Below are 26,236 nucleotides of genomic sequence, written 5' to 3'. Positions count from 1 at the left end.
CTCAAAAAATTCACAGTTGGGGGCAGCAGGGAGAGACATGCAAATAATTGCGTTTTCATGGAGTGAGCTATAACTCATGGAATTAAAACTTAATGATGTTATACTCATCATGATGGTACAAGTATAATAAATGTAGCTACTCAGAGCTTTACAGGGACATGGATGTGGCGGCAATAGTCAATTTTATTGGGTGGTTATCAGGGAAAGTAGCAAAGAAAAGGTGATTTTTAGGTTGGACTTTTCGTGGTCAGCAGGCGAAGTTCAGCTAGCGTGTGGAGGCTTATTCGCTGCAGGGACCAAGGGCAGTGTTTTAACCCTCAGCCCAGTAGACTGTCAGCGAACCCGGCCAACGTGAAGATCACCGCTGGCATCCGCTGAGGTTCCGGGTTTGCCCGCCGTCAGGGGGCGCCGTGGCCGCGCGCCGTCCGGCCGTTGCGTTTCCGGGCTCCCGTGCCCAGCGCCGCCATCGGCCGCCGAGCGCTGCGAATCGCCTGCGGGTCCCGTTACCGGGGTAACCGCGGCGCCGACTCCGCGCAGGCTGGGACCTTCTCTCCGCGCCATTTTCAAACTGTCCCAGAGCCGGAGCCGGAGTCTAGGGCTGAAGGAGCCAGCGAGAGAGGCGAGGCCTGGGAGGTGATGCGGCCGCAGGCGGAGGGAGCGGCGGCCGGAGGTGCGGGTGAGTGCCGCCGCGGGGAAGGGAGGCCCGGGCGCGCCGGCGGCGTCCTCGCCGTGGCCTCCCCGCCGTGGCCTCCCCGGCGGTCCCCGGGGACCGGGCCCGGGCGCTGCCGGGAGGGAGGCCGCGCGGCCGCGGCAGGAAGTGAGGCCCGGCAGGGCGGGGCGCGTAGACTCCCTGCGGGCCCGCGTCCGACACCCCTTCACTTCGACACCCGGCAGTGAAGCCGCGGCCCGGAGGTGGTCCTGGAGCAACTCAAGCCGCCGGGTTTCCTCCCGCGCCCCTGGCCGCGGGCGTTTGTGCGGTGGGTGCACACCTGCCTGCTGCCAACTGATGGGTTGATTTAAAAGTTAAAGTGCCCTGTTGAGTAAGAACAGTACGTGCTCTTTGTAAAAAAACAAAGCATCCCAAGGTGTAGGACTAGAGCCGTTTGTTAACTTTTGTTTTGCATTTTCGAAAACATCCCCTGCCCTTTCCAGTCTCTACTATTTTAAGTTTGGCACTGAAGGACTTCGAGACAACCTAACTTAGCTTGGCCTTTTGTTTTGTTTTGAGCCCCTGTGCAGATGTGCACACAAGTCACTTTTGTAAAAACAATATGTACTGGCTTTCAGACACCTGCTTTTCCCCAGAGTCAAGCTAGCGAGTGGTTCTAAACACATATGCGTGGAGGACCTCCAAACTTAACCTTTTTATATGGTTGTGCTAGAAAATTTGAGGAGAGCCACAGTGCTTGGGTGATGTAGGTGGGGGAAGACAGCAGCCCATAGGCGAGGAAAGCATAATGCATGTTTTTTGTTCTTCTTGGGGGATATTAATCTTTTCTGTCTGCCCTGTGTTTCGGGGATTTTTTGATTCATTTACATTCTGCCTCAGCCCGGATGTGAGGAAGTATTATTTCTGGGTAACCAAAGTTGGTAATAGACAAAGAGGAGAAATATTTGAGTGGTGAGGCCCTGCTAGTTCTTGGTTTGACAGGTGTTTTTCTTAATTTTTTTTAATGTTTATTTATTTTTGAGAGACAGAGACAGACCTGAGTGGGGAAGGGGCAGAGAGAGAAGCAGACACAGAATCTGAAGCAGGCTCCAGGCTCTGAGCTGTCAGCACAGAGCCCAACATGGGGCCTGAACCCACCAACCGTGAGATCATGACCTGAGCCAAAGTCCGACCCTTAACAGACTGAGCCACCCAGGCACCCCTTGACAGGTGTTTTTCTGATGTCTCCAGGAGTTTCTCCTGACCTGCATCAATCAGGTCCCTCTTGTGGAAGGAACCTAGAAAGTCCATGGAGACACAACTGAAAGAAAAGGTTAGCAAGAGCGTGGAGAGAAAAGATTTGTAGAAAGGAGTAATCAAGGGGCGCCTGGGTGGCGCAGTCGATTAAGCGTCCGACTTCAGCCAGGTCACGATCTCGCGGTCTGTGAGTTCGAGCCCCGCGTCAGGCTCTGGGCTGATGGCTCGGAGCCTGGAGCCTGTTTTCCGATTCTGTGTCTCCCTCTCTCTCTGCCCCTCCCCCGTTCATGCTCTGTCTCTCTCTGTCCCAAAAATAAATAAACGTTGAAAAAAAAAATTTTAAAAAAAGAAAGGAGTACTCAAGGAGAGGTACTACCTTAGAAGTGATTTGGTAAGTTGCTGCAGCTTGGTATAGATACTACACTTGATCTTAGCCAAAAGGCCAAGAAGGATTGCACCTTGGTAGAGAAACAAGAGTGCTGGACCAGGACTCAAGAGACCTGAATGCCCACCGATTTGTGGCTTTGTAGTTTGGGAAAACTCTCTAGAGGCATCCTTTCCTTGCCTTTGAATTGGGAGGATGTCTAGTAGGCCCTGTCTCCCTTATAGGGTAAGTTGTGAGGATGAAATTTTGCATGTGTTCATATACATTAACATTTTATAAATTGTGAAAAACAATAGAGCTGTAAAACAAAAGTTTAATATGTCTTAGAAATATGAGTACTAGCACTATGTTTACCTGGTGAAGGTTAGAAAAGAGCAAAGGTTCTACACAAGCAATCTTTGGATAACTCCATTTTAGGGCAGATTGATAGAGAATATATTCATAAGCATTGAAAAAGGCAAGGATAAAAATATGTGTAGAACTACTTTATTATGTGTTTGTGTCTTTTTTCATGGAAGTAAAATTTACATGGTGAAATGCACAGATCTCAAGTGTACTATTTGAAAACCTTTGATAAATGCAGTACACCTGTGTAACTGGTACCCCAGTTAACATAATATTTTCATCACCCCAGAAAGTTCCTTTTTAAACCTTCCAGCCAGTCTCCACCCACTCTGTTGACCCAGGCTGACCCAGCCCACAGCTGTTCTGATTTGTATCTACATAGTTTCATTTTGCCTGTTCTTGAATTTCATGTAAATAGAACCATACAGTATATGTGTCTGGCTTCCATTGCTCAAATGTCCAAATTAATTCATGTGGTTGACATGTATCAGTAAATTCCTTCTCTTCCATTCCTGAGTAGGATTGTGTCAATGCCTCATAGTTTATTTATATTTCTGCTGTTGATGGACATATATAGGTTGTTTCCAGTCTGGGACTATTATGAGTAAAGTTATGAATATTCTTGTAGAGTCTCTTTGTGGATGTTTATTTTCATTTCCTTGAGTAAATACCTGGCAATAGAATTACAGAGTTACAGGGTAGAAGTTTGTTTATAAGAAACTGCCAGACTTTTTTTCACAGTGATTTTACATTCCTGTCATCAGTGTGAAGATTCCATTTGCTCCAGATCCTTGACAACATTTGGTCTTGTGCTTTTTATTTTAGCCATTCTAGTATGGGTGAAATTGTATACCTCATTGTGGTTTTAATTTGTATTTCCCTGATAACTAAAGGTGGTGGGCACCTTTTCCTATGATTGTTCCCATTCAGTTACCTTTTGCAAGGTCCCTATTCAAGTCTTTAGCCCATTTTCTTTTGGATGGGCTTTATTATTGAACTGTAAGTGTTCTTTATGTACCTCATATATAAATCCTTTATCAGATACTATGAATATTTTCTCCCATTCATTTGTTGTTTTGTTTTCTTAATGGAATATTTTGATGAATAGACATTTCTAACTTGATGAAGTCTAAAAATTTATCAGGTTTTTCTTTTATATTTAGTGCTTTCAAAAAAGGCTTCTCAAAAGATTCTCTGCCTACCTCAGGTTTGGGAAAATATTCTTCTTTGTTTTCTTCTTTATTTTTTTAACTTTTACATATAGGCTTATAAAGAGAGATTTATTTTAGTGCAGCAATGTGACTATCATAAGCATTGCATTTAAATCAATCTAAATATTCCAGAAGGCTGCCTACCTGAAGAGAAACAAAAAGTAGTTGATTCATATTAAAATAATCTTTCCTTCTTACCATGACACAGTAATAATAACTATAATAACAGTAATGTTTTACTCCTTTCTTTTAGGGCTTTAATTTTGGGGAGTGAATAAAACTACTTTTGGAAGACAAGATGACTACAGCTGCAGAAAGAAAGTATATTAATATTAGAAAAAGATTGGATCAGTTGGGATACCGCCAGACTCTGACAGTGGAGTGTTTACCTTTGGTAGAAAAACTTTTCAGGTAAAGATGAAAATACAGTTCTAAACCTGTGTGATCCTTAATCCCATTTATCTAGTTTCTTTTTTTTTTAATTTTTTTTTTTTCAACGTTTATTTATTTTTGGGACAGAGAGAGACAGAGCATGAACGGGGGGACGGGCAGAGAGAGAGGGAGACACAGAATCGGAAACAGACTCCAGGCTCTGAGCCATCAGCCCAGAGCCTGACGCAGGGCTCGAACTCACGGACCGAGAGATCGTGACCTGGCTGAAGTCGGACGCTTAACCGACTGCGCCACCCAGGCGCCCCTCATTTATCTAGTTTCTATTGAACTTCGTGTTACGGTGAAGAAATGGGTGGATTTTTTTGGTTTTTGTTTTTATAAAGTCCTTCAATCATCTGAAGCTCATTATTCTTAGATCCTGCTTCCATATCATCAGTTCAGGTCCTCCACATTGCAAAACTCTCAGGGTCACCATTCACACTATACTGTTCAGAGTAGACATTTCTGAGAGTTTTCTCTGTGAATAGAATTACAATTTTTTTATGTGATTTTTCTGATACAGTTGGGAGTTCTATGTCTGCCTCTCTGGTCTTTTAATTACTGTGATTTGATAACCGTTCTCCATTATGTGGTTGGTCATTATTTTAGTGGTTACCTGTTACTTTAAGTGAAAGATTCTGTGTGATTTTTGTTCTTTTCTACATGAGTTGTTACTGTGATTTGAGACAGGAACAGGGAAATTGCTTGGGAAGCTTTTGCAGTAGGGCTCAAGCTGTGATGATGGTAAGGAGAGACTGGAGGGGGATACTTGGTGGTCTTTATTATGGCTTCCAGAACTCTTCATGATGTAGTTCTAGATCTGCGATTCAGGGTTGTAGGGTAAAGTGTGTTTAACTTTCAAAAACTGGGAGACTTTTTATATAGTGATTTTGTTCTACAGCTTCATCTCCCATGTATGTAACCATTTGAAGCTCCCCAGACATAAGTGTACTCTCACCCTTGATCTCCATGTGTTATTCTGTCTGCCTGGGAAATCCCTCTCTCCTCTCCCTCCTGCCCATGCTCATTTAGCTGTAATGGCCTGCAGGAGTCTGTCACATCGGCTGAATGTTACCTTCACTACTTAAATCATTGTTGGAAACTTGTTCTTGTGTTTCCTTTAGAATGCAAACTCTTTAAGACTAGAGACTGACTTTATCTCTGCTCTACCTAGGACAGGCTGAACATATAGTTGGCACTGAAATAGTTGTTGAGTTTATCATATAGTATTAAAACCTGACAAACTGTCATTGGATAGAAGCTCCATGATAATGTGTTCTATATTGTGTTCCCTGCTCAGTAAATACTGATGTATGAATATTCTGGTCTGTGTGCTTAGAGGTAAGGAGCACGTGTGCACTCACACACGATCGGGTGAGGGGCAGAGAGAGGGAAGAGAGAATCCCAAGCATTCTTGGAGCAGGTATCACAAACTGGGAGATCAGGACCTGAGTTGAAATCAAGAGTTGGATGCTTAACTGACTGAACCACCACCCTGTTTTTAGATTTCATCTTACTTAGCATTAACATTTAACATTTTTAGAAATATATTTTTAGTTATTAAAAGTTAAGAGAATGTTTCCTTGTATTTATATTTTATATAATTTCAGTGACCTAGTTCATACAACAGAAAGTCTTCGGAAATCAAAATTATCTGCTGTGAAAGCTGAAAAAGAAAGTGCCAATTTTGATTTTGTTTTGGAACCTTATAAACTTGAAAATGCAAGATTGATAAAGGAAAATAATGAATTATACCTGGAATTAATGAAACTGAGAGAACAATCAAGCCAACATATTAAAGGTAAAATTTTGTGATTTTTAAAATGTAATATTTTTTTCCTTTTTTGTTTTATATGTAGGGAAGGCGTCTATGCAGAAATGTGATAGTCTTCCTCCCTGACAGTCTTGAAATAATGTAGAGTGTGTCAAAGAGTTCCCAACAAGGAAAATAAATTTGCATTTCATAGCTATATTCTTCTTCACTATATGTGGATTAAATCTTTAGAATTAAAATTTCTATAGAAAAAAGCACAGGATAGGGAATATAGTCACTGATATTGCAGTAGCATTGTATGGTGACAGATGGTAGCTACACTTGTGGTGAGCATAGCATAACTTATAGAGAAGCTGAATTCCTGTGTTGCATACCTGAAAATAACGCAACGTTTATCACCTATACTCGAAAAAAAAATTTTTGTTATTTTTTTAAATGTTTATTTTTGAGGGGGCGGGGCAAGGGCAGAGAGAGAGGGAGACACAGAATCTGAAGCAGAATCCAGGCTCTGAGCTCTCAGCACAGAGCCCAACACGGGGCTTGAATCCATGAACTAGGAGATCATGACCTGAGTCGAAGTCAGACACTTAACTGACTGAGCCACTCAAGTACCTCCCCCCAATTTTTTTAATTAATAAAAAAAATAAAATTACTGTAGAAAATATTAAATGCTGAAACTAAAGAAATGTCCTTGAAACAACCTCTTCCTGAAAGTAAGAGAACTAAAGTGAGGTGAGAATCTTCTATCATTTGGAATCTTTAATGCCTTGTCTTTGAACTCAAAGATTGAATAGAATGATTTTGGGGCGCCTGGGTGGCTCAGTGGGTTGCACGTCCGACTTTGGCTCAGGTCATGATCTCACATTTGTGGGTTCGAACCCTGCATCAGGCTCTGTGCTGACAGTTCAGAGCCTGGAGCATGCTTCAGATTCTATGTCTCCCTCTCTCTCTGCCCCTCCCCTGCTCATGCTCTGTGTTTGTGTGTCTCTCTCAAAAAAGGAATAAACATTAATAAGTTTTTTTAAAAAAGGATGATTTCAAAGTCCTGGACAGAGGGTAATTGTATGGCTATCTTATTATAAATTCTTGTTATATTCAGTAGAAAGCCCTAATACCTGGCATGAATTCATAATCCCTCAGTTTCATACCCAGTTTACTAAGTTGGAGCAAAAGCCATAACTTAAGCCACATAGCAGAAAAAAAATATAATTCCCTGTTTTGTTTAGTGACTTATTTGTTAACAGTGGTAGAAAAGGTAATAGCCTTTCAAACAAAGCTTGGCTAAGAATTGGATGGAGCCTTTCAAATTAATGCGACTTTTTGTATTTTGTGAAATGGAAGGACTTAACTGATTTCTTGATCTGTAAAATAGTTTTTGAATCTTTTTCATTTTAAGAGTTGAAAACTACATTGAAGAAGTGTGCACGTGAAACAGCTGATCTGAAGTTTCTAAATAACCAATATGTTCATAAACTCAAACTTTTGGAAAAAGAGAGTAAAGCTAAGAATGAAAGAATTCAACAACTTCAAGAAAAGAATTTGCATGCTGTAGTACAAACTCCAGGTAGGTCTGTTCCTTCTCAAAACAAATTGTACACACCTAATCTTTTAAAGATATTAAAGCTGTTGACCAAAATAGGACTTTGGATTTTCATGCTTAGACTTTAGTACTTGAAAAGATGATCTTGGATCATCACATAAACTTTTAAATTTATTTCTGAAGATCCAGCTAGTATTTTATGTATGTGTTTAAGAACTTATATAATAGTAGCTTCTTAGGTATAAGTAGTCTAACTTCAGTGCCCAGAGTTTTATTTCCTTCATCATTAAGTTCCTTTTTTAAATTATTGGTATAATTCTTATTTTTTTTCCAAGCCAAATTGTCTGCAGCATTATTAAAGATACTTTTCATAAACAATCATGGTATTTCAGGGAGGACAGGGGCAGTCAGTCGTTAACAGTGTACAACAACTTTCAAACTCCTTTGAAATAGACTTCCAAATTCAATGGACTACCAAGATCAGAAAGCCACTATAAAACCTAGTGAAGTCTTCATTTGATGCTCTGAACAGGAAAGGTTCAGAGTAAAGATTGACATTTCACATTTAACATGTTGTTTAACAACTTTTCACAAGCCAGCCCTGACTTTCAGGAAATGAAATGAAAGTGGCAGAATTATCAATCTGAAGATCCACAAGCTATAAAAGGAACTCTTTGATGGCTGCCATGTCAATATTATCATTATTATTTTAGTTGTAAAGATAATCTGTACTCATCAAAAATTTGGAAATGATCTATTTACCTATTCCTTAGTTTATTTTTACTGTTTTTTAGCTTTATACTCAGTAGTTCTCGAGCAGGACAAAAGAAATGATGGGGCATATCCATAGTTGAGGGTGGTCAGGCATAAAGTTGGTGGAAGAATCTCTAGTACCAGTGACAAGATCATCAAGATGTCTGAATGACAGGATGAAGGTTATTGAGAGTGAGTGAGGTGTAGGAAAATGCTGGATCATGAGATGAGGTGGAGAGTGAGGGATTAGGAGCACAGTGAGAACCAGGAGTGATTTGGTCAGAATGAAGACGGTGATGAAGGGAGATCTCTATGCTGGCACAGTTCCAAGTGTTGACAAAGACCACACATAGTCATCTTATGGTGTGCCTGTAGCCAAGTGGAATCCATGAGGATTGAAATGGCAAGAAATGAGATGGAGAGGGGGACTTTGGGCTAAAGGCAGAAAAGATCGAGAAACATGGAAAAGGTCTCAGAAGTAACTAGATTAAAGTGGAGAAACGATGGTCAGATTTCCTGAGAAAAGAGTGGGGCAGATTCCAGAGAGATTCAGGAGGTGGAATCTATAGAATTTAGTGACTGAATATGAGGGACTTGGGAAGTAGAAGAATTCCCAGATTTCTGTTTCTAGCGAATGAGTGGGTAGATGATGGTAACATTTTTAAGATTGAGAAGGTGGAAAGCAGAGCAGGAGTTCACTTTTGCATGTGTTGTATGTTATACTAGTGGAACATCTGCATTGAGATTTCTAGTGTGCAGTGGGATTTGTGGTGTAGATCTGTTCTTAGAAGTGTGGTCCCAGGGGCGCCTGGGTAGCTCAGTCGGGTAAGCATCCAACTCTTGATTTCAGCTCAGGTCATGAACTCACAGTTCGTGAGGGGTCATGAGATCAAGCCCCACATGGGGCTCTGCCCTGAATGTAGAGCCTACTTGGGATTCTCTCTCTTCCTCTCTCTCTGCCCCTCCTCCATTCACATGCTTGCTCTCTTGCTCTTTCTCTCAAAATAAATAAATAAACTTTAAAAAAAAAAAAAAAGAAGTGTGGTCCTAGATGAAGATTTGAATTTGGGAGTCATTGGAGTATCATGGGAATTGAAGCTATGGATGTAATTGGAATTAGCTAGTGAGATTGTGTAGACTGGGAAGAGAGGAGAACCAAAGACAGACCCTAGGGAAGTTGGCATTTAACTTCCTTGGACTGTGGAAGGAGAGGGTCTTTGTAAGAAGCTGAGAGCTTCCAAGGAGCAACCAAGGAGAAAAACCAGGAGGTAAGGGAAGGAGATAATGGTTTGCCTTGTATAGGTGTGTAACTAGAAACAAGTCATTTAAATACTTTTGACCCAGTTTCTTCATCCTCAAAATGAGGTAAGTGCATACAAAATTTGTTAGGATTCTAATGAAGACAAGGTTGTGGATTGTGTTTGTTCTTCCTGACGATAGATTTGTCTTTCAAGCGCATTTCTAATCTTGGCCAGATGCTGACAAAGGTAAACTATCCATTTAATTTGGACCAAGACAGTATGTATCTACTCATAAAAAGAAATTACTCCTGCTAGTTTCAAGGATAATTAAGTAGACATTTCCCACTAATTCAGGTTGTAGCATCATTTTATATTATAGATGACTTTCATTATATACTAATTTTGCTACATAAAGTTTCTCTTATCTGTTCTTTTGGCATTGCTTAATAAACATTTCTGTTTTAGTTATTACTTCCCTAAGCTTCTCGTTTGATAGTTTTCTGCTGGTGATGATTTCTAGAGCTCATAATAGGAAATACCACAGGGCACACTCAACCTTTAATCTTGCCAAAGTCTTGTCCCCATCTAGTGGAGGAATAGATTAAATCTGGGTATATGTACCAAGCATGCAGAAAATAAAACTTGTCTTATAACCATGTCTTGTTGAGGTTTTCAGGAATGCATTGTATAGTTAAAGATCAGGGTGTGAGGGGGGGAGATAGTTTATCGCTAGGTTTTATGAGCTAGAGGCATACTTTATAACAAAAAGCCTAACCTTCTGGAATATTTAATTTTAAGACAGCGTTTTGTTTCTTTTAAATGTTTTTGAAGTACACATTTGTTTTTAGGTGGCAAGAAAAGAAGTATTGCTTTCAGGCGCCAGCGTATGCAGATAGACGAACCAGTCCCTCCCTCCGAAGTCAGTTCATATCCAGTTCCTCAGCCAGATGACCCTTACATTGCAGACCTCCTGCAAGTGGCTGATAACAGGTGCATTAAATAATTTTTTGCTAGTTTCAGTTAATCAACTTGATTATAAGTTTCTCGATGTAGGGCTTCAGTCTTCTCGACTGTTGTATCTCCAGGGCCTACCACAGAATTTTGTATAAGCACTCAAGAAGTACTTTCTGAATGTATCTTCAATGTAGAATGTTTTTACTTGTTTTGAAACTTTGATCTCAAATAGATCATAAATCTGATGTTTCTGTTCATATCTGCTTTAAAATAATTTATTGCCATCTAGAACCTATTTTAGTAGCATTGCTTTAATATTTAGTTTCATTGCCCAATTCATCTTTTACAGGACTCTATTCAGATTATGTCAAATGCCAACGAACCTGAATAGATTTGTAACTGGCTTTGACATTTTTGCTTCATGATTCTCTAACTCTATGTACTTGTTTTTCCTTATATTGGAATCAGATATAAATTCCATTTTAATTGAAACTTCATTAAACTCCGAGAAAAGCACAATGTAAGTGTTTTGGGGATGTAAAGATGAGTAAGATAGTATTGCTTTTGAGAAGCTTATATTCTAACAGTAAAAATGAGACAAGAGAAATACATAGAATGCCATTAAGAAAATTATAAGGGGTTCATAGGAGCAAGAGAACACTAGTGACAGCCTCTATGGTCATAGCTGGAGAGACATTCTAAAATACGTACTATAGGGGCGCCTGGGTGGCGCAGTCGGTTAAGCGTCCGACTTCAGCCAGGTCACGATCTCACGATCTCGCGGTCCCTGAGTTCGAGCCCCGCATCGGGCTCTGGGCTGATGGCTCAGAGCCTGGAGCCTGTTTCCCATTGTGTGTCTCCCTCTCTCTCTGCCCCTCCCCCGTTCATGCTCTGTCTCTCTCTGTCCCAAAAATAAATAAACATTGAAAAAAAAAAAATTTAAAAAAAAAATAAAATACGTACTATACTAGTAGAAACGGTTAGTGCAGATAACTTTATTTTTTAGATTATGTAAAAAGTATGCAGGAGTTTTTTCACTTTATTAATCTCAATATAACAATCCAAAGGAACATTACTTGAGGTATTAGTTAGGATCTCTTAGTTATTCTTATGCAGTGCTACATAACTATAATTATCTGACCTTAATTGTGTAGTATTTTGTGTTTTGTTTTTCTGTTACAGTTGTAACCTAGGACTTCCCAGACAGCCTGTTAGTATATTTAAGGAGGCTTTTGGTCTGCATATATGTCATTTTCTGTCATTATCTTTTCTCCTTAAAACGTTTCTTTTCTATCAAACCATCATGGGTGGCATTAGTCTCTTAAACATCTTGTTTGTTTTCATTTGCACGTATACATAGCTTGTATGCAGAGTCATTCATGTGCATATATATGAGTGCAGTTGCATACATACTCTTCTAAACCTAGATAAGCAGGAAATGTTGGTTCCAGTAACAGCAGGGACAGGGTATGTCCAGCCTCACTGACTCTACTCTATGTCATATTGATGTTAATGTTTGGCAAAGTTTGATATAGTACAAATACATTTGAGCAGTTGTACAATTCAGATAATTTAGACAAATCTTGATTTTGTTAGAATTAACAAGTTCCAGAAAGCAGTAGGTTTTTGCTGTAGATACTTGGTAAATTGTAGTATTTCTCAATATTTTTCTTCTCCAGGATTGCAGGGTAGTTCATTAGAAAATACAGGGTCATTCAGAAAACACACTTTGATCCCTTATTTCACTTAATAATATTGTGAATTCTGGACTACACCCTCTAGTTTCTTGAACCTAAGAATTGACAGCAGTACCTCGAAGAGTTTTGTTGTTGTTCTTTGTTTTTTTTTTTTAATGTTTGTTTATTTTTGAGAGAGAGAGAGAGAGAGAGACAGAGTGTGACCCAGGGAGGGCAGAGAGAGGAGGAGACACAGAATCCAGAGCAGGCTACAGGCTCTGAGCTGTTAGCACAGAGCCCCGACGCAGGGCTCCAACCCATAGACCCAGACCACGAGATCATGACCTGAGCTGAAGTCAGACGCCCAACTTACTGAGCCACCAAGGCGCGCCCCTCAAAGAGTTTTAAGGATCAAAATGCAATAGTAGGCATAATGTATCTGGTTACAAATTATTTACCGCTCAGGATTTTTTTATCCATTCTTAGAATATAAAATTAAATCTGCAAGATAATGTTACTCTGATTATATTGTGCTTGGGAACCCTTTGGCACAGCACTTCATACTTTACTGAGAAATAGAAAGTAGAGAATTTATAGGACAACACATCTAGTTTCATTTCTTGTTATTTTGTATTTCTCAACAAAACTATATTGGCACTAGTTATAAATGTGTTTCAGAATTCAAGAACTTCAAGAGGAAGTCCACCAGTTACAAGAAAAGTTAGCAATGATGGAAAGTGAACTGCGAGATTATAACCAGCAGGTAGGATTTTTATATACTTGCATAGTAGGGATGCATGGTCACCTTGTTGGGATAGGTATGCTGTGATTGTAAATAAAATTGGGTTATATTTCGGATTATTGATACTGAGTTTGTATACAGCTTTTACCTTTTCTACCAGTTTCTTAATAAGGACAGTAGCTGGAGTAGCTTAGATGGCTTTAGAGCAAACAGTCCAGTCCCTTCATTATGCATTGAGGTAAATAGCAGTTTTTTGTTTTTTTTTTTTTATTCTGGTGAGTCATCTATCTCCCCAAATATCTTAATTATATTACTTGTTTCCATCTTGGGAGGTATTTTATTGAAGTGTATTATGCTTTAAAGTGGTATCTTAAATAACTTTTTTGCTCTTACTGTAGATTTTGTCATCTTGAACAGAAGTCTTTTTGAGAGTGGTACCATATTTTTTGTTGTGTATTCTCTATAAGAACTAGTAAAATAGTTCTCTGAAGAAGTAGGGGAATTGATATAATATGCAGGGTTAGATCATAACCATAATAAGCTTTGTTCTTTTATACCTTCTGTTGGTATTTCGGCAAATTCTGATTTGTATAACTACAGCTTTCTTTCTTAATATGCTTACTGAAGCTTAAATTGGGTAACATGTTTTTCATTTTCTGCACATGACTATTTTTTTGGAGTGAAGTGATCTGCACATACAAATATAAATGTAACTTACGTGTTGGTGTAACTGTGAAGTTTATAAAGTACTTTGAAGATTATTCAGATAAAAATGGAGTAAAAGGATTGTGATAATGTCAACCAAAAAACTTACTATATGGAGATTGAAAATATCAAATATGCACAAGTTGAATGTTGTTATTTTTTAATTTATAATCATACTTCATCACATTTTTTTCCAAGTACTTTATGAACATAAGCTGACCAGTCTTTACCATCTTTGTGAGGTGGCTGAGGTGTTTGGAGAAAATAGCCCGACCATTCTGATTGAAACCATCAATTTATTGTGGTTATCAATCTTAGTTGAATCCACTCAGTTGCCTGTCTTCTTTTTTTTTTTTTTTTCTTTTTCTTTTTGCTTGAGTTTGTTCTATTTTTCTCAGTCTATGTTCCAAATGTTGCTGTTCTCCTCAAGCTCTTTGACCAACCTATAATAAATACCCTTGTCAAGATACCACCTTGTCTCTACTTCCAATCTCTACATTTAAATTTAACAATGTTAGGGCACCTGGGTGGCTCAGTTGATTTAGTGTCCAACTCTTGATTTCAGCTCAGGTCATGACGTCACAGTTTCTGGGTTTGAACCCCGCATTGGGCTCTGTGCTGATAGCGTGGAACCTGCTTAGAATTCTCTATTTCTGCCCCTCCCTGCTCACATTTTCTCTCCCCCCAACCAAAAAATAAATAAACACTTTTAAAAAATAAAATCATCAGCGTTCACACTGAGGCTCTCCAGACTTAATGAGTAGTGTGGTGTTCTTCCTGTTCTACCTGTGTGTGTGGCTCTATTCCCTCCCTTCTTACTTGCTTTAATCGATTTTTCTTTTTCTTTTCTTTTCTTTTTTTTTTTTTTTTTTTAACAAACTCATATATGGCCACTTTATAACTAGTAATGCTTTAAATCTTCCTAACAGTCCTAGAGGGAGGTGCTATCATGGTCATTGCTAACATCCCTTAAAAAGATCTCTTTTAGAGGTGCCTGAGTGGCTCAGTTGGTTAAGTGTCCAACTCTTGATTTTGACTAAGGTCATGATCTCCTGGTTTGTGAGTTTGAGCTCCACATTGTGCTCTGCACTAGCAGTGCAGAGCCTGCTTGGAATTCTGTTTCTCCCTCTCTCTCTCTGCCCCTGCCCACTCATGCTCTTTCTGTCCCTCAAAATAAATAACTTAAATATTAATAATAATAAAATTTTTTGACAAAAGATCTCCTTTATTTAACTCTTGCTAAAGCCCCTCTTGTTAATACCCCTCTTGCTAATGCTCTCTCCTCCCTTATGTAAACTTCTCTAAAGAGTGTCTTACTCTTCTGTCTCCACTTCTTCACCTCTGGCTCTCCTGTTGCCTTCTGGCTTCTGCTTCCCATTACATAAATGGGTTTAGTAATGACATCAGTGACGTTAATTGCTAGATCCAAAAGGATACTTTTAGTCTCCATTTCCTTGACCCCTTTATAGTATTTGGCATTATTGATAATTTCTCTTTGAAACCATCCCATGACTCATTTTCTTTCAGTTTCCCCTTTTTAAAAAATCTCTTATAATTTCTTCTTTGCTTTTTCCCTCTGCCCTTTCCCTGAAATATTACTGTTTTTCAGGATTCTGTCTTTGACTCCTTTGCCCTTTCCCTGAAATATTACTGTTTTTCAGGATTCTGTCTTTGACTCCTTTCCCTGTATATTTTCTCAGAAGGTCTCATTTACTCTCTTAAAATATTCTCTGTATGTTGATGACTTCCCAGTCTTTCTGGCTCAAATCTCTGCAGAGGTCCAGACCCGTATGTTCAATTTTATACTGGGCATTTCCACTTGGATGAAAGCTGTTTGTACCATATGCCTGGTACTGAACTTGTTATCTTCTGCCTCAACTCTTGTTTTTTTCCCCCTATATTCTCTATGTTCATTGGTGGCATCACCATCTGCCCAAGCCAACATTCTGTAGTCTTTCTAGATCTCCTTCTCTTCCCTTCACATACCACTCACCAAATTCTGTCACTTCTATGTACTTTGTAAACTTACTTCTTCTGCTCATCTCACTGTTCTATTTTACACCTTATTCATCTCTCATTCATTCCTCCAATAGGTCTCCCTACCTCTGATTTTATTCTTACTCATCTTTTAGTGCAGAGCAATCTTTCTCCTTAGCAAAGTATTCAGTACTTAATCATAATTAGTTCCTGACTGATTCTTCAGACCCAACCATAAGTTCCCTTGTATATTCAGTCTTACCGAGCCATTTCTGCTCCTTCAATCATACCATGTGGCTTTATGTTTCTGTGTCACTGCCTGGAACATTCCTCCTTTCTTCTTTCTCTTCATAGCATAATTTATAACCTTTTTGGGCATATGTATTTGATAAAGCCTTCACTGATTTCCATAGGCATATGGGTATATCATGGAGAGTAAATCGGTTTATTCCCTTAATCACTTTGGTGTCATATATCTATTTATTCTACCACTGAACAACATACTACAGCAATTATTGATTTACTTGCTAGTTTTCTTGGTAAAGCTGTGTTCCTGAAAGTTAGAAATCATGTTTTATTCATCTTCATATACCTAGAATTGTGCTCAATATTGTTGAATTGAGTGCTTGGTTTTAGCTTTCAGTGTTTTTGAAAAAACATTGCAAATGTGTACATCCATTTTTCCAAATTCGTGCATGTAAGTGTGATTTCATGGTTGATAGTGATCTCTGTGATTTTGTGTGTGTTGTTTTCTAAATAATAATTAAATTCACCCCAACTTCCTATCCTTTTTAATATTGAGTTTCAGTAGTAATTCTTTCTGTTCTACATTTATTCATTTATTCTACATTTATTCCACTAGGCACTGAAGTCACTCAGACTCCATTCTAGTACTCAGTCATTTCTTTTTATATCAATATTGCCTAATCTTGGAGGAGGGGGGGAAAAAACCAAAAAATTAAAATTCATTAGGAAAAATCTATTCAATAGAAATACTTATGAAAACTTTGTTGACATTCTTATTTTGACATTTTTCTCTGTTTATTTTTGCTCTGTGTATATGCATTTTATAATCCCATATTGGTGTGGATACATGTATGAGTGTTAATCTCTTATATACATTGTGAAGCATAAGAGAAATGGAAGTATATCCAAGTAAGTGTCCAGTGTTAATTATTTCAGTTTAAAGCAAATTTTTTAAAATTATAGCATGACTTTATGTCTTCAGATTGAGCTAAGAGAACGAGAGATAGAACGACTATCAGTTGCATTGGACAGTGGCCGTTCCCCTGATGTCCTCTCTCTGGAGACTAGAAACAAAACCAATGAAAAGCTTATTGCTCATTTAAATGTTCAGGTAATGACATTTATAATCATTTCACCGAGTATATACAATCGTTAAGTGTTTGTAACAGTTCATTGATTTGTAAAAGTAACAGAGTTGTTTACCAGTTATACAGTGGGAAAAATTTGATAGAGCCAAACTATCCAGAAATAGGATGCAACTATTGAAAAATCATGTTTTAAAAAGATAGTTAATGAGGCAGAAAGATATATACACCATAATGTTAAATATTTAAAAGGAGAATAGGGGTACCTGAGTGGCTCAGTTGGTTAAGCATCTGACTCTTGATTTTAGCTCAGGTCATGATCTCATGGTTCGTAAGTTTGAACCTGCTTGGGATTCTTTCTCTCTCCCTCTCTCTCTGCCCTTCCCCAGCTAGCACACTCTCTCGTTCTCTCAAAATAAATAAACATTAAAAAAAAATTAGAGGAGGAGAATAAACCGTAGACACAATGGGATCTTCAGTTTGCTTTTTAAAAATGTGCGTATGAACTTAGAGAAAACACTGGAAGAGAATACACTAAAATATACGAACAGCTTATCTTTGTGTGATGAGATATTCTTTTTTATTTTCTTTGTTTTCGAAGTTTTTGTATTTCTTTTATAATATCAAAAAGATTTGTAGAAAGAAATCCAAAAAATTAAACGTGTAATTGATTCCCTTGCCATGTGTCTGACCTAGGAGTAAAAGAACAGGAGAGTTCCATAAAGCATGTTACATCACCTTTAGAAATTTAGACATGTCATTGCTGACTGGACCAGAACCAGAATAGTAAGTCATGAATATCAATAGTAGCCCTAGAGCAGTGCTGTCCAATACAAATATGGTATGAGCCACATATGTAATTTAAAATTTTCTGGGAGCGCCTGGGTGGCTCAGTTGGTTTAAGCATCCAGCTTCAGCTCAGGTCATGATCTCATGGTCCGTGGGTTCGAATCCTATGTCAGGCTCTGTGCTGACAGCTCAGAGCCTGGAGCCTGCTTCGGATTCTGGGTCTCCCTCTCTCTCTGCCCCTCCTCTGCTTGCATTCTGTCTGTGTGTCTCTCAAAAATAAACATTAAAAAAATGTTTTTTAATTTTCTAGTAACCAGATTAAAATAAAATAAAAAAGAAACAGATGAAATTAATTTTAATAATGTATTTACCTCAGTATATCCAAAATATAATTGCAGTGTGTAATTGTTGTAAAATGTTGATGTTGACATATTTTCCTTTTTTTCTTTTTTGTACCAAGTCTTTGAAATCTTGCATATGTTTTACATTTATAGCACACCTCAGTTTGGACTAGCTCTACAGTATGCACATGTGGGTGCTGGTGGCTACTATATTGGACAGCACAGTCCAGAGTGATATTATCATTGTAGTGATATTCTTGTCATAATGGTAGAACTCTCTGTTGGGAAAAAGTTCACACAAATTTTTTACTTTTCCTTCCATGCTTAAAAGTTGAATGCCAATGGCTATATATTTTTGTTAAACCACACATTGTCAGTTTTGTGAATCAACAGTGTAAGATTGCAAATGTAAAATACCTCTGGTTTAATTTTCAGTATTTTAAAAAATAGAGTATTTTGAAGTGTTTTGAAAGTTGAGTATTTAGGATAATTTTCCAATTCATATACCTGTTAATTACAAATTCAATTTAGGTTGACTTTCTTCAGCAAGCTAATAAAGACCTGGAGAAGCATATACAGGAGCTTATGGAAACCAAGGAAACCGTAACTACTGAAGTTGTTAATTTAAGTAACAAAAATGAAAAACTCTGCCAAGAATTAACCGAAATAGACCAGTTAGCACAGCAGTTGGAAAGACATAAAGAAGAAGTGCTTGAGACTGCTGATAAAGAACTTGGGGAAGCAAAGGTATGTCTGGGTTGTGGGAGCGTTTCTTAATTCTTCCAGAACATAGTGAGCTTAAGCCCTTTGATACCTGATTGGGTCTTTTGGTTTGGTTGTTTTGTAATTCAGGTTTTTCTGCTGTCTAAATTTGGGTGTGTTTCTGAAACATGCTTTTTCTCAGGCTAGCTCTCCAGACTTTGTCCTTTTTTCCTTCAAGATTTTCATCTCTGTTCTTTTATCTCTGTGTTGTGAGTGAGCTTTGGAAGTTTGTCCTCTATGTCATTTTGTGCTCATGAACCCTTTAAAAGTATTTTTTGAACAGTGTATATCCTTGCACATTTTAAGTTGGTAGCTAACATTTTTCATCTTTAAGTTTAAATAAATACGAAAGGGGGCAGCTGGCTGGTGCAGTGGAAGAGCATGCAACTCTTGATCTCAGGGTTGTGAGTTCAAGCCCCACATTGGGTGTAGAGATTACTTAAAAATAAAATCTTTAAAAATAGTAATTAATAAACAGATTAAATAGATACAAAGGATGTAATTTCCAACCTACCGATCTCTTAAAACTGTTACATTGTTCTTTTAAATATAGCTAGTAGAATCTAAATGACCCTTTCTTCTTGAAATCTCCAGTTTTATCCTCTTTTAACATATTTATGCTTGAATATCTTTTCGTGATCACCTTATCAAACTTCTCTGTAATAAAAAAATACATGAATTGAAATATTTTATTTTATTTATTGACATTTTTTATTTTTAAAAGTGTCCTTTGACTACAAGGTTCAAAGTGTTAACATTTTCCTCCGAATGGTGCTATCATTATAATTATCAGTAATCAATGGATCAGAGTGACAAATACAAACAAATGTTGATAAATACATACTAAATCAAAAAGTAAAATTTTATTGGAAATACATGTCTTAATAAGATATGTCTTATTAATACATATCTTAATAAATATGTATCTTTTATAAATTTCAGATTATCTTTTTGCCTGATGCTTCAAAAGTTTTTCATATTTTGAGACAGTGTGATATTAGATGCATCCTTTTGCTTTAAAAAGTGGGAGAGAGGGTGCCTGGGTGGTTCAGTCACTTAAGTGTCCAACTGTTTGGTTTTGGCTCAGGTCATGATCTCACAGTTTGTGAGTTCGAGCCCTGCATTGGGCTCTGTGCTGGCAATGTGGAACCTGCTTAGGGTTCTCTCTCTCGCTCTCTCGCTCTCTCTGCCCTTCCCACTTGAGCATATGCATGTAAGTTCTCTATCTCTCAAAATAAATAAATAAAATTTTAAAAAATAGTGTGAGAAAAACAGTTGAGAGGAAAAGTGGGAGAGGAGAACTCATGAGATACCTAGATCACATGCAGGTTGTCAGGTAGATAATTCTTGAAAAGGATTGTATATCCAGATATGGATACACTAAAACTACATGTATACAGTAGTTTTACATAATACTTGGGAAGTCTTCATGTTACCTCAGGAATGGGTATATGATCTAGTTTGAGGACCAGTACGCTACATCACTGAGTCAATTTTATGCAGTGTCATATCCACTAATTAGTACATTAAAAGGAACATACTTCAACATAATGAAGGCCATATATGAAAAGCCCACAGTTCATGTCATACCCTGTGGTAAAGATTGGAAGCTTTTCCTCTAGGATCAGGAACAGTGCAAGGATGCCTATTCTCACCAGTTCTGTTCAACGTAGTACTAGCCAAAGCAGTTAGGTAAGAGAAAGAAAAGGCATCCAAATTGGAAAGAAAGAAATAAAATTATGTTTCTGTGTGACATGATCTTATATGTAGAAAATTCTAAAGATTTCACAAAAACTTGAACTAATAAATTCAACAAAGTTTCGGGATACAAAACGCACAAAAATCAGGTGTGTTTTGATATGCCAATAATTAAAATCCAAAAGGAAATTAATAAAATAATCTCATTTGCAATATCATCAGAAAGAATAAAATACTTAGGAATAAACTTACCTGAGAAAGTAAAAAACATTGCTGAAAAGAATCAAAGAAGACAGAAATAAATAGAAAGACATCCTATGTTCATGGATTGGAGGACTTAGTACCCAAAGCAATCTACAGATTCTGTACAATCCCTATCCAAATCCCAATGGCATTTTTTTTTTATGGAAACAGAAAAAGATTATAAAATTATAAAATCTCAAGGGACCCAGAATTTCCAAAAGAGTCTTGAAAATGAAGAATATAGGGGCTCCTGTCTGGCCCAGTTAGAAGAGCCCGTGACTCTTGATCTCCAGATCATGAGTTTGAGCCCCACATTGAGTATAGAAATTACTAAAAGAAAATAAACTTAGAAAATGAACAATATAGTGCAGTTTTAATTTTGTTTTTGTGATTCATGTTTCATTGCAACAGTCCTGTATCTCATTCCTCTCTTTCTACCTCCTTTTGCATCTTCTCTGCTCATGCACACAACATACTGAATATAGCTTCTCAGGTCCCATTGGCATTGGTCAAGAATGATAGCTTGGCTCACAAAAGATTCCTTTTGGGTCAAAATATTTTAACATTGGCATTCAGTGCTCTCGCTCTCGTTGGTAGTTGCAGGTGGAAAGATAGGAAAATTAGGAAATGATGGTGCCATAAAAGAACCCAAAAATTACGGTTCAAGGAAGACCCTACAAGCATGTAGGCAAAATATTTTTTAAGTGGTCGTCTTGTTTTAGATGTTATAAATAGCTCCCTGTAAGCATTCAGGATACCAAGAAATTAAAGAGAAGCCTGAATGTTGTCTCCTCTTCACTGAAATTGAGGCTTAAAAGGGCTAGAGCCTCGGGGCGCCTGGGTAGCTCAGTCAGTTAAACGTCCTACTTTGTCTCAGGTCATGATCTCAGTTTGGTTCACGGGTTTGAGTCCTGCATCAGGCTCTGTGCTGACAGCTCAGAGTCTGGAGCCTGCTTCGGATTCTCTGTCTCCCTCTCTCTCTGCCCCTCCCCTGCTCACCCTCTCTCTGTCTCTCAAAAATAAATAAACGTTAAAAAAATTAAAAAAAAAAGTAAAACAGCTAAAGCCTCTGGGCACATGGAGTGGTTCAGTCGGTTAAGCCTCTGACTCTTGATTTTGGCTCAAGTGATCTCATGATTAGTGAGATAAAAGCCCTGTGTCAGACGCTGTGCTGTGCTGACAGCGTGGAGTCAGCTTGGAATTCTCTCTCTCTCTCTCTCTCTCTCTCTCTCTCTTTCTCTCTCTCTCTCAAAATAAATAAACTTTAAAACAAAACAACAACAAACAGCTAAATCTCCCTGGTGAGAAGGATGACTACTTGAAAAATGACGGTCTTATTTGCAGTGTGACTTAGTGATAAGTATTCTTGACTTTCAGGTCTGTACTTAGTAAGTTTTTTATTCCTAGAAAGAGATTAAAAGAAAGCTTTCTGAAATGCGGGATCTTGAAGAAACAATGGCAAAACTTCAACTGGTAAGTAGTTATGTTGAATTGCCAGAACTTTTGGTAATAAAATTTGTGTGCTTTATATTGCATATATTTTTTAATTGACATGTAATTTACACATTATATTCACTCTAGTAACAACATTTTCATCACTCCAAAAAGAAATGTCATATCCATTAGCAGTCACTCCCATTTTCCTCTGTTCAGCCTCTGGTAACTACGAATCTACCTCTATTTCTATAGATTTGCCTATTCTGGACAGTTTATATAAGTGGAATCATACAATATATGGCCATTTGTGTTTGGCTTCCTTCAGTTAGCACAGTGTTTTCAAGGTTCATGCTTGTAACAAGTACTTCCTTTTTATGGCTGAGTCATATTCTTTTGAATGGATATATTTAATTTTGTTTATATTTTTGTAATTCTTTAATTTCATATATAGTAGATTGCAAGTTAAATTCAAATTTGGAAAACCTATTAGGAATACTCTTTTAACTACTTCAGGACTTGTCAGTTTAGTAATATTAAGACTAGAAATTGAGGGGCGCCTGGGTGGCGCAGTCGGTTAAGCGTCCGACTTCAGCCAGGTCACGATCTCGCGGTCCATGAGTTCGAGCCCCGCGTCGGGCTCTGGGCTGATGGCTCAGAGCCTGGAGCCTGTTTCCGATTCTGTGTCTCCCTCTCTCTCTGCCCCTCCCCCGTTCATGCTCTGTCTCTCTCTGTCCCAAAAATAAATAAAAAACGTTGAAAAAAAAAAATTTAAAGACTAGAAATTGATAATTACTTTAAACATTGTTGACTTTTATTAAAGTACTCAGTCTTGGGGTGCCTGGCTGGCTCAGTCAGTGGAGCATGCGACTCTTGATTGTGGGGCTATGAGTTTGAGCCCTGGTTTGGGTGCAGAGATTACTTAAAAATAAAATTTTAAACAAAAACACTCAGTCCTCTTTTAAAAAGCTTTGTTTAGTATTATAAACCATTTTCCTAGATATTATTTGTTCTGATAGTCTTCAAATGAAAAAAGTAGTAATCATCCCAGCATAAACCCAGAAATAGCATAAAGTTCTGTAGTCCAGAACTGAAAGAATGTCTTGCTTACAGGTGGAAGGTCCTGGGTGGTCACCCAAAAGATGATTGGGGATTTTTTTAAATAGCCATTAAATGGGATGAGTTTCTGCTAAGATTAGAAACTGAGACTAATCCAAGTTTTTTCATTCTATATACTCTTTTATATGTATACGTGTGTATATGTATATATACACACGTATACATATGTATATACATATACACACACACACACGTATATATACATACAGACACATATTTCTCATATATACAGTGTAGCAGCAATGTTCTGGTGGCTTAAAGCAAATTAGAAAATGAAACTCCCCTCCCACCCCACCCCCCATGGAGCCATTGTGATATGCTGGCACATTGTAGGTGCTTGAATACTTGTTGATTTTTATGTGCTCACTGTGAATCGCAGTGGCTTCCTTTTTATTCAACTACAGGTATTTAAGTCAATACTGAATAATTGAATTAACTAAACCTGCTAGATGTTGTCTACTCTTGAATCTCAAAGATACTGTGAAATTCTCCCATGAAGTCAATAAACAGAAAGTAGATGTTTTGGTGATTTTTTACTAACAGTGTCATGCAGAGATTTTTGCTTTTGTTCACTACTGTTGTATATACACTATAAACAGTCAAATGTGGTTCATAATGCTTGTCTGAGAATTCTGACCAAGTTTCAGTAGTATTGGCTGACAGTAAGATGCTGTAGTTATTTTCTGACCTTTTTTATTTTTTCCATTAGTGCTATATTATATATTTTTAAGGTAAATATTAATGAAATTAATAGCTAACATTTATTAAGCATTTTCCATGTGCTAGACACTGTGCAGAGTGCTTCATAGCCTTAGTTCCATCCTCACAAGTGAATCTTTGGTGTCCAAGTACTGATCTTATCCCCACTGTGCAGATGAGGCAAAGAGAATGACCAGCATAATTACTGAGACATATGATAGTCTTAGAGCACTGTGTCTTTGTTCTGCCTTCCTTTAAAAATAACGTTTTAAAACTTTTTATTCATTTTAAAAAGTAGGACAGTATACTGAGCAAATGAAAACAAAATTTAATAACTCTCAGAAAGGAGCACTATTGACATTTGGGTTTTATGATCCTTTTAGCTACAATTGACAATTAACTCTAGTTGAAACCGTATACTTGACTAACTGAAAATGTGTGTCTGTGTGTATGTCAGTTACTCTTAATTTAAGGTACTACTAAATATTTATTTTAAGTGCTATGATATTTTATAAGGTTGTTAGAAATCTTAATTATAGTATTAAATTTTGCAGGAATTAAACTTATGCCATAAAGAAAAGGAGAGACTGAGTGATGAACTCCTTATAAAATCAGACCTGGAAACTGTTGTTCATCAGCTTGAACAAGAAAAGCAAAGACTTAACAAAAAAATGGAAAGTTTTGCAGTTACAGGTAAAATATAAAATGTTAATAACTTAAAAAGTGATTGTGATTTCCTCCTGAGGCATTATTTTTTCTTAGTAGATTATCTTTCTTTCATTCATTCAATGAATATTTGTGGAGTGCTTGTTATATACCAGAAACCATACTAAGTGCTGTAAATACAGTGAAAAATCTCTGTCCCTCAACAACCTTACAGGATTCTTTTATATTTTTGACTAGTTGGCACAAGGAACCCTGCTTGAATATTTTCCAGTAGAAGTATGTCCTTCTTTGAGGCAGATTATAGAATTAATTAAGACTAAGAGGAAAACTTCTGAAATAGTGAAAAATTGAAGGGCAGAATCTTTATAAGGAAATATACTTGTATCACTTGAAAGAACACATTCATTCTCTTTCTCTCCCTCTCTCTCTCTCAGTAGGGTAACAGCACTAAATGAGTTGGTTTAGGAAACACCTAAGAATTCATCCACTCACCCATTCATTCAAAATGTTTATGAGCTTGTTGTGTGCCAGGCTGTTTCAGGTACTGGGTATATGATCGTAGTGAACAAAATATACAAGGTTCCTGCTCTTGTGGAGCCTTTGTTAGTAGCACATAAATGAAAAAGCCAGTTTGAGATGATAAGGGGTAATAAAATAGGGGGAGATATGCTAGAAATTGACTGGCCCAAGGTCTCAGAGACAAGACACCAGCCAGATGAAAATTTGGGGCAGAGTTTCCCAGGCAGAAGGAATGGCAAGAGCAGAAGCCTGATGCCCTCAAACTCCATGTGTCTTGGAAAGTAAAAGAAAGCCAGTGTGCTATATTAAGAAGAGGCTATATCCTAGGCTCTTTAGCATCCAAGTGGGTAATCTATTTGACCCCTTCTCTCCTTACTGGCTGTAAGCCTTGAGCACATTACTTAACCTCTCTATGCCTTAGTTTCCCTGTCTGTGGTGTTAATGATGGTACCTACCCAAAAGATTGTTGTGAGGATTAAATGGGTTAATACATTAAAGTGCTTAGATCTATATACAGAAGTTTGCAGTTTACTTTCTTTTATAGCTAGCCATGACCTGTCATTTCAGTGTGATCTTTCGAATACATGAAACCCCCTATTTCTCTGTTGTGAATGCACCCCCCCTGCCAAAAATCCAGGCACAAGTCAACCAAAATATTTACCCTCTACACATTTACACATGAACAGTTAACCACTGCATGTGTATGCACCAGACGCATCACTAGCACTGTAAATTAGATGGTCCTGAATCTCAGCTGCGCACTCAATGATGTATGGAAATCTCACTCTGTATTTCTTACCACTTGATTTCCTACTCTCTGCAGAGAACATTTCAAATGTTTTCAATTCTCAATAAGGCTGTGACTCTCATTCCACTTCCCATTTTGAGTAGGCAATCTTCAGGTTCCCTAAGAGAATGGAAGCCATCAGGGAAGCCTTCTGTCAGTTTTCTGTCCCCAGATCTTAAACTGTCTGTCATTATCTTCCCTCATGTT

General features: G+C 37.8%; 1 protein-coding gene and 1 pseudogene across 4 annotated transcripts in view; one reads left to right on the top strand and one right to left on the bottom strand.

Annotated features, from left to right (window-relative positions):
* The first annotated feature begins 449 nt into the window (after nucleotides 1-449).
* CEP135 (centrosomal protein 135) overlaps nucleotides 450-26,236 on the top strand; it is a 75,884-nt gene continuing 50,097 nt past the window's right edge. The window contains exons 1-10 of one of the 4 annotated variants that reach the window (XM_047856707.1): nucleotides 450-670; nucleotides 4,101-4,258; nucleotides 5,890-6,080; nucleotides 7,450-7,617; nucleotides 10,436-10,577; nucleotides 12,896-12,980; nucleotides 16,870-16,998; nucleotides 18,634-18,849; nucleotides 22,213-22,278; nucleotides 24,612-24,750. In XM_047856707.1, the coding sequence (XP_047712663.1) occupies nucleotides 4,146-4,258; nucleotides 5,890-6,080; nucleotides 7,450-7,617; nucleotides 10,436-10,577; nucleotides 12,896-12,980; nucleotides 16,870-16,998; nucleotides 18,634-18,849; nucleotides 22,213-22,278; nucleotides 24,612-24,750 (1,249 nt within the window). In that variant the 5' untranslated portion in view covers nucleotides 450-670; nucleotides 4,101-4,145. Of the gene's footprint in view, nucleotides 677-4,100; nucleotides 4,259-5,889; nucleotides 6,081-7,449; nucleotides 7,618-10,435; nucleotides 10,578-10,888; nucleotides 11,062-12,895; nucleotides 12,981-16,869; nucleotides 16,999-18,633; nucleotides 18,850-22,212; nucleotides 22,279-24,611; nucleotides 24,751-26,236 lie in introns of those variants that run through there. The other 3 variants (XM_047856706.1, XM_047856708.1, XM_047856709.1) reach the window with 3 other exon arrangements.
* LOC125165108 (uncharacterized) lies at nucleotides 2,226-2,360 on the bottom strand (annotated as a pseudogene).

Source organism: Prionailurus viverrinus, chromosome B1 (genome assembly GCF_022837055.1).
Source record: "Prionailurus viverrinus isolate Anna chromosome B1, UM_Priviv_1.0, whole genome shotgun sequence".
NCBI lineage: Eukaryota > Metazoa > Chordata > Mammalia > Carnivora > Felidae > Prionailurus > Prionailurus viverrinus.
The sequence above is the reverse complement of the archived record's forward strand: the minus strand, read 5'-3'. Positions and strand labels throughout refer to the sequence as shown.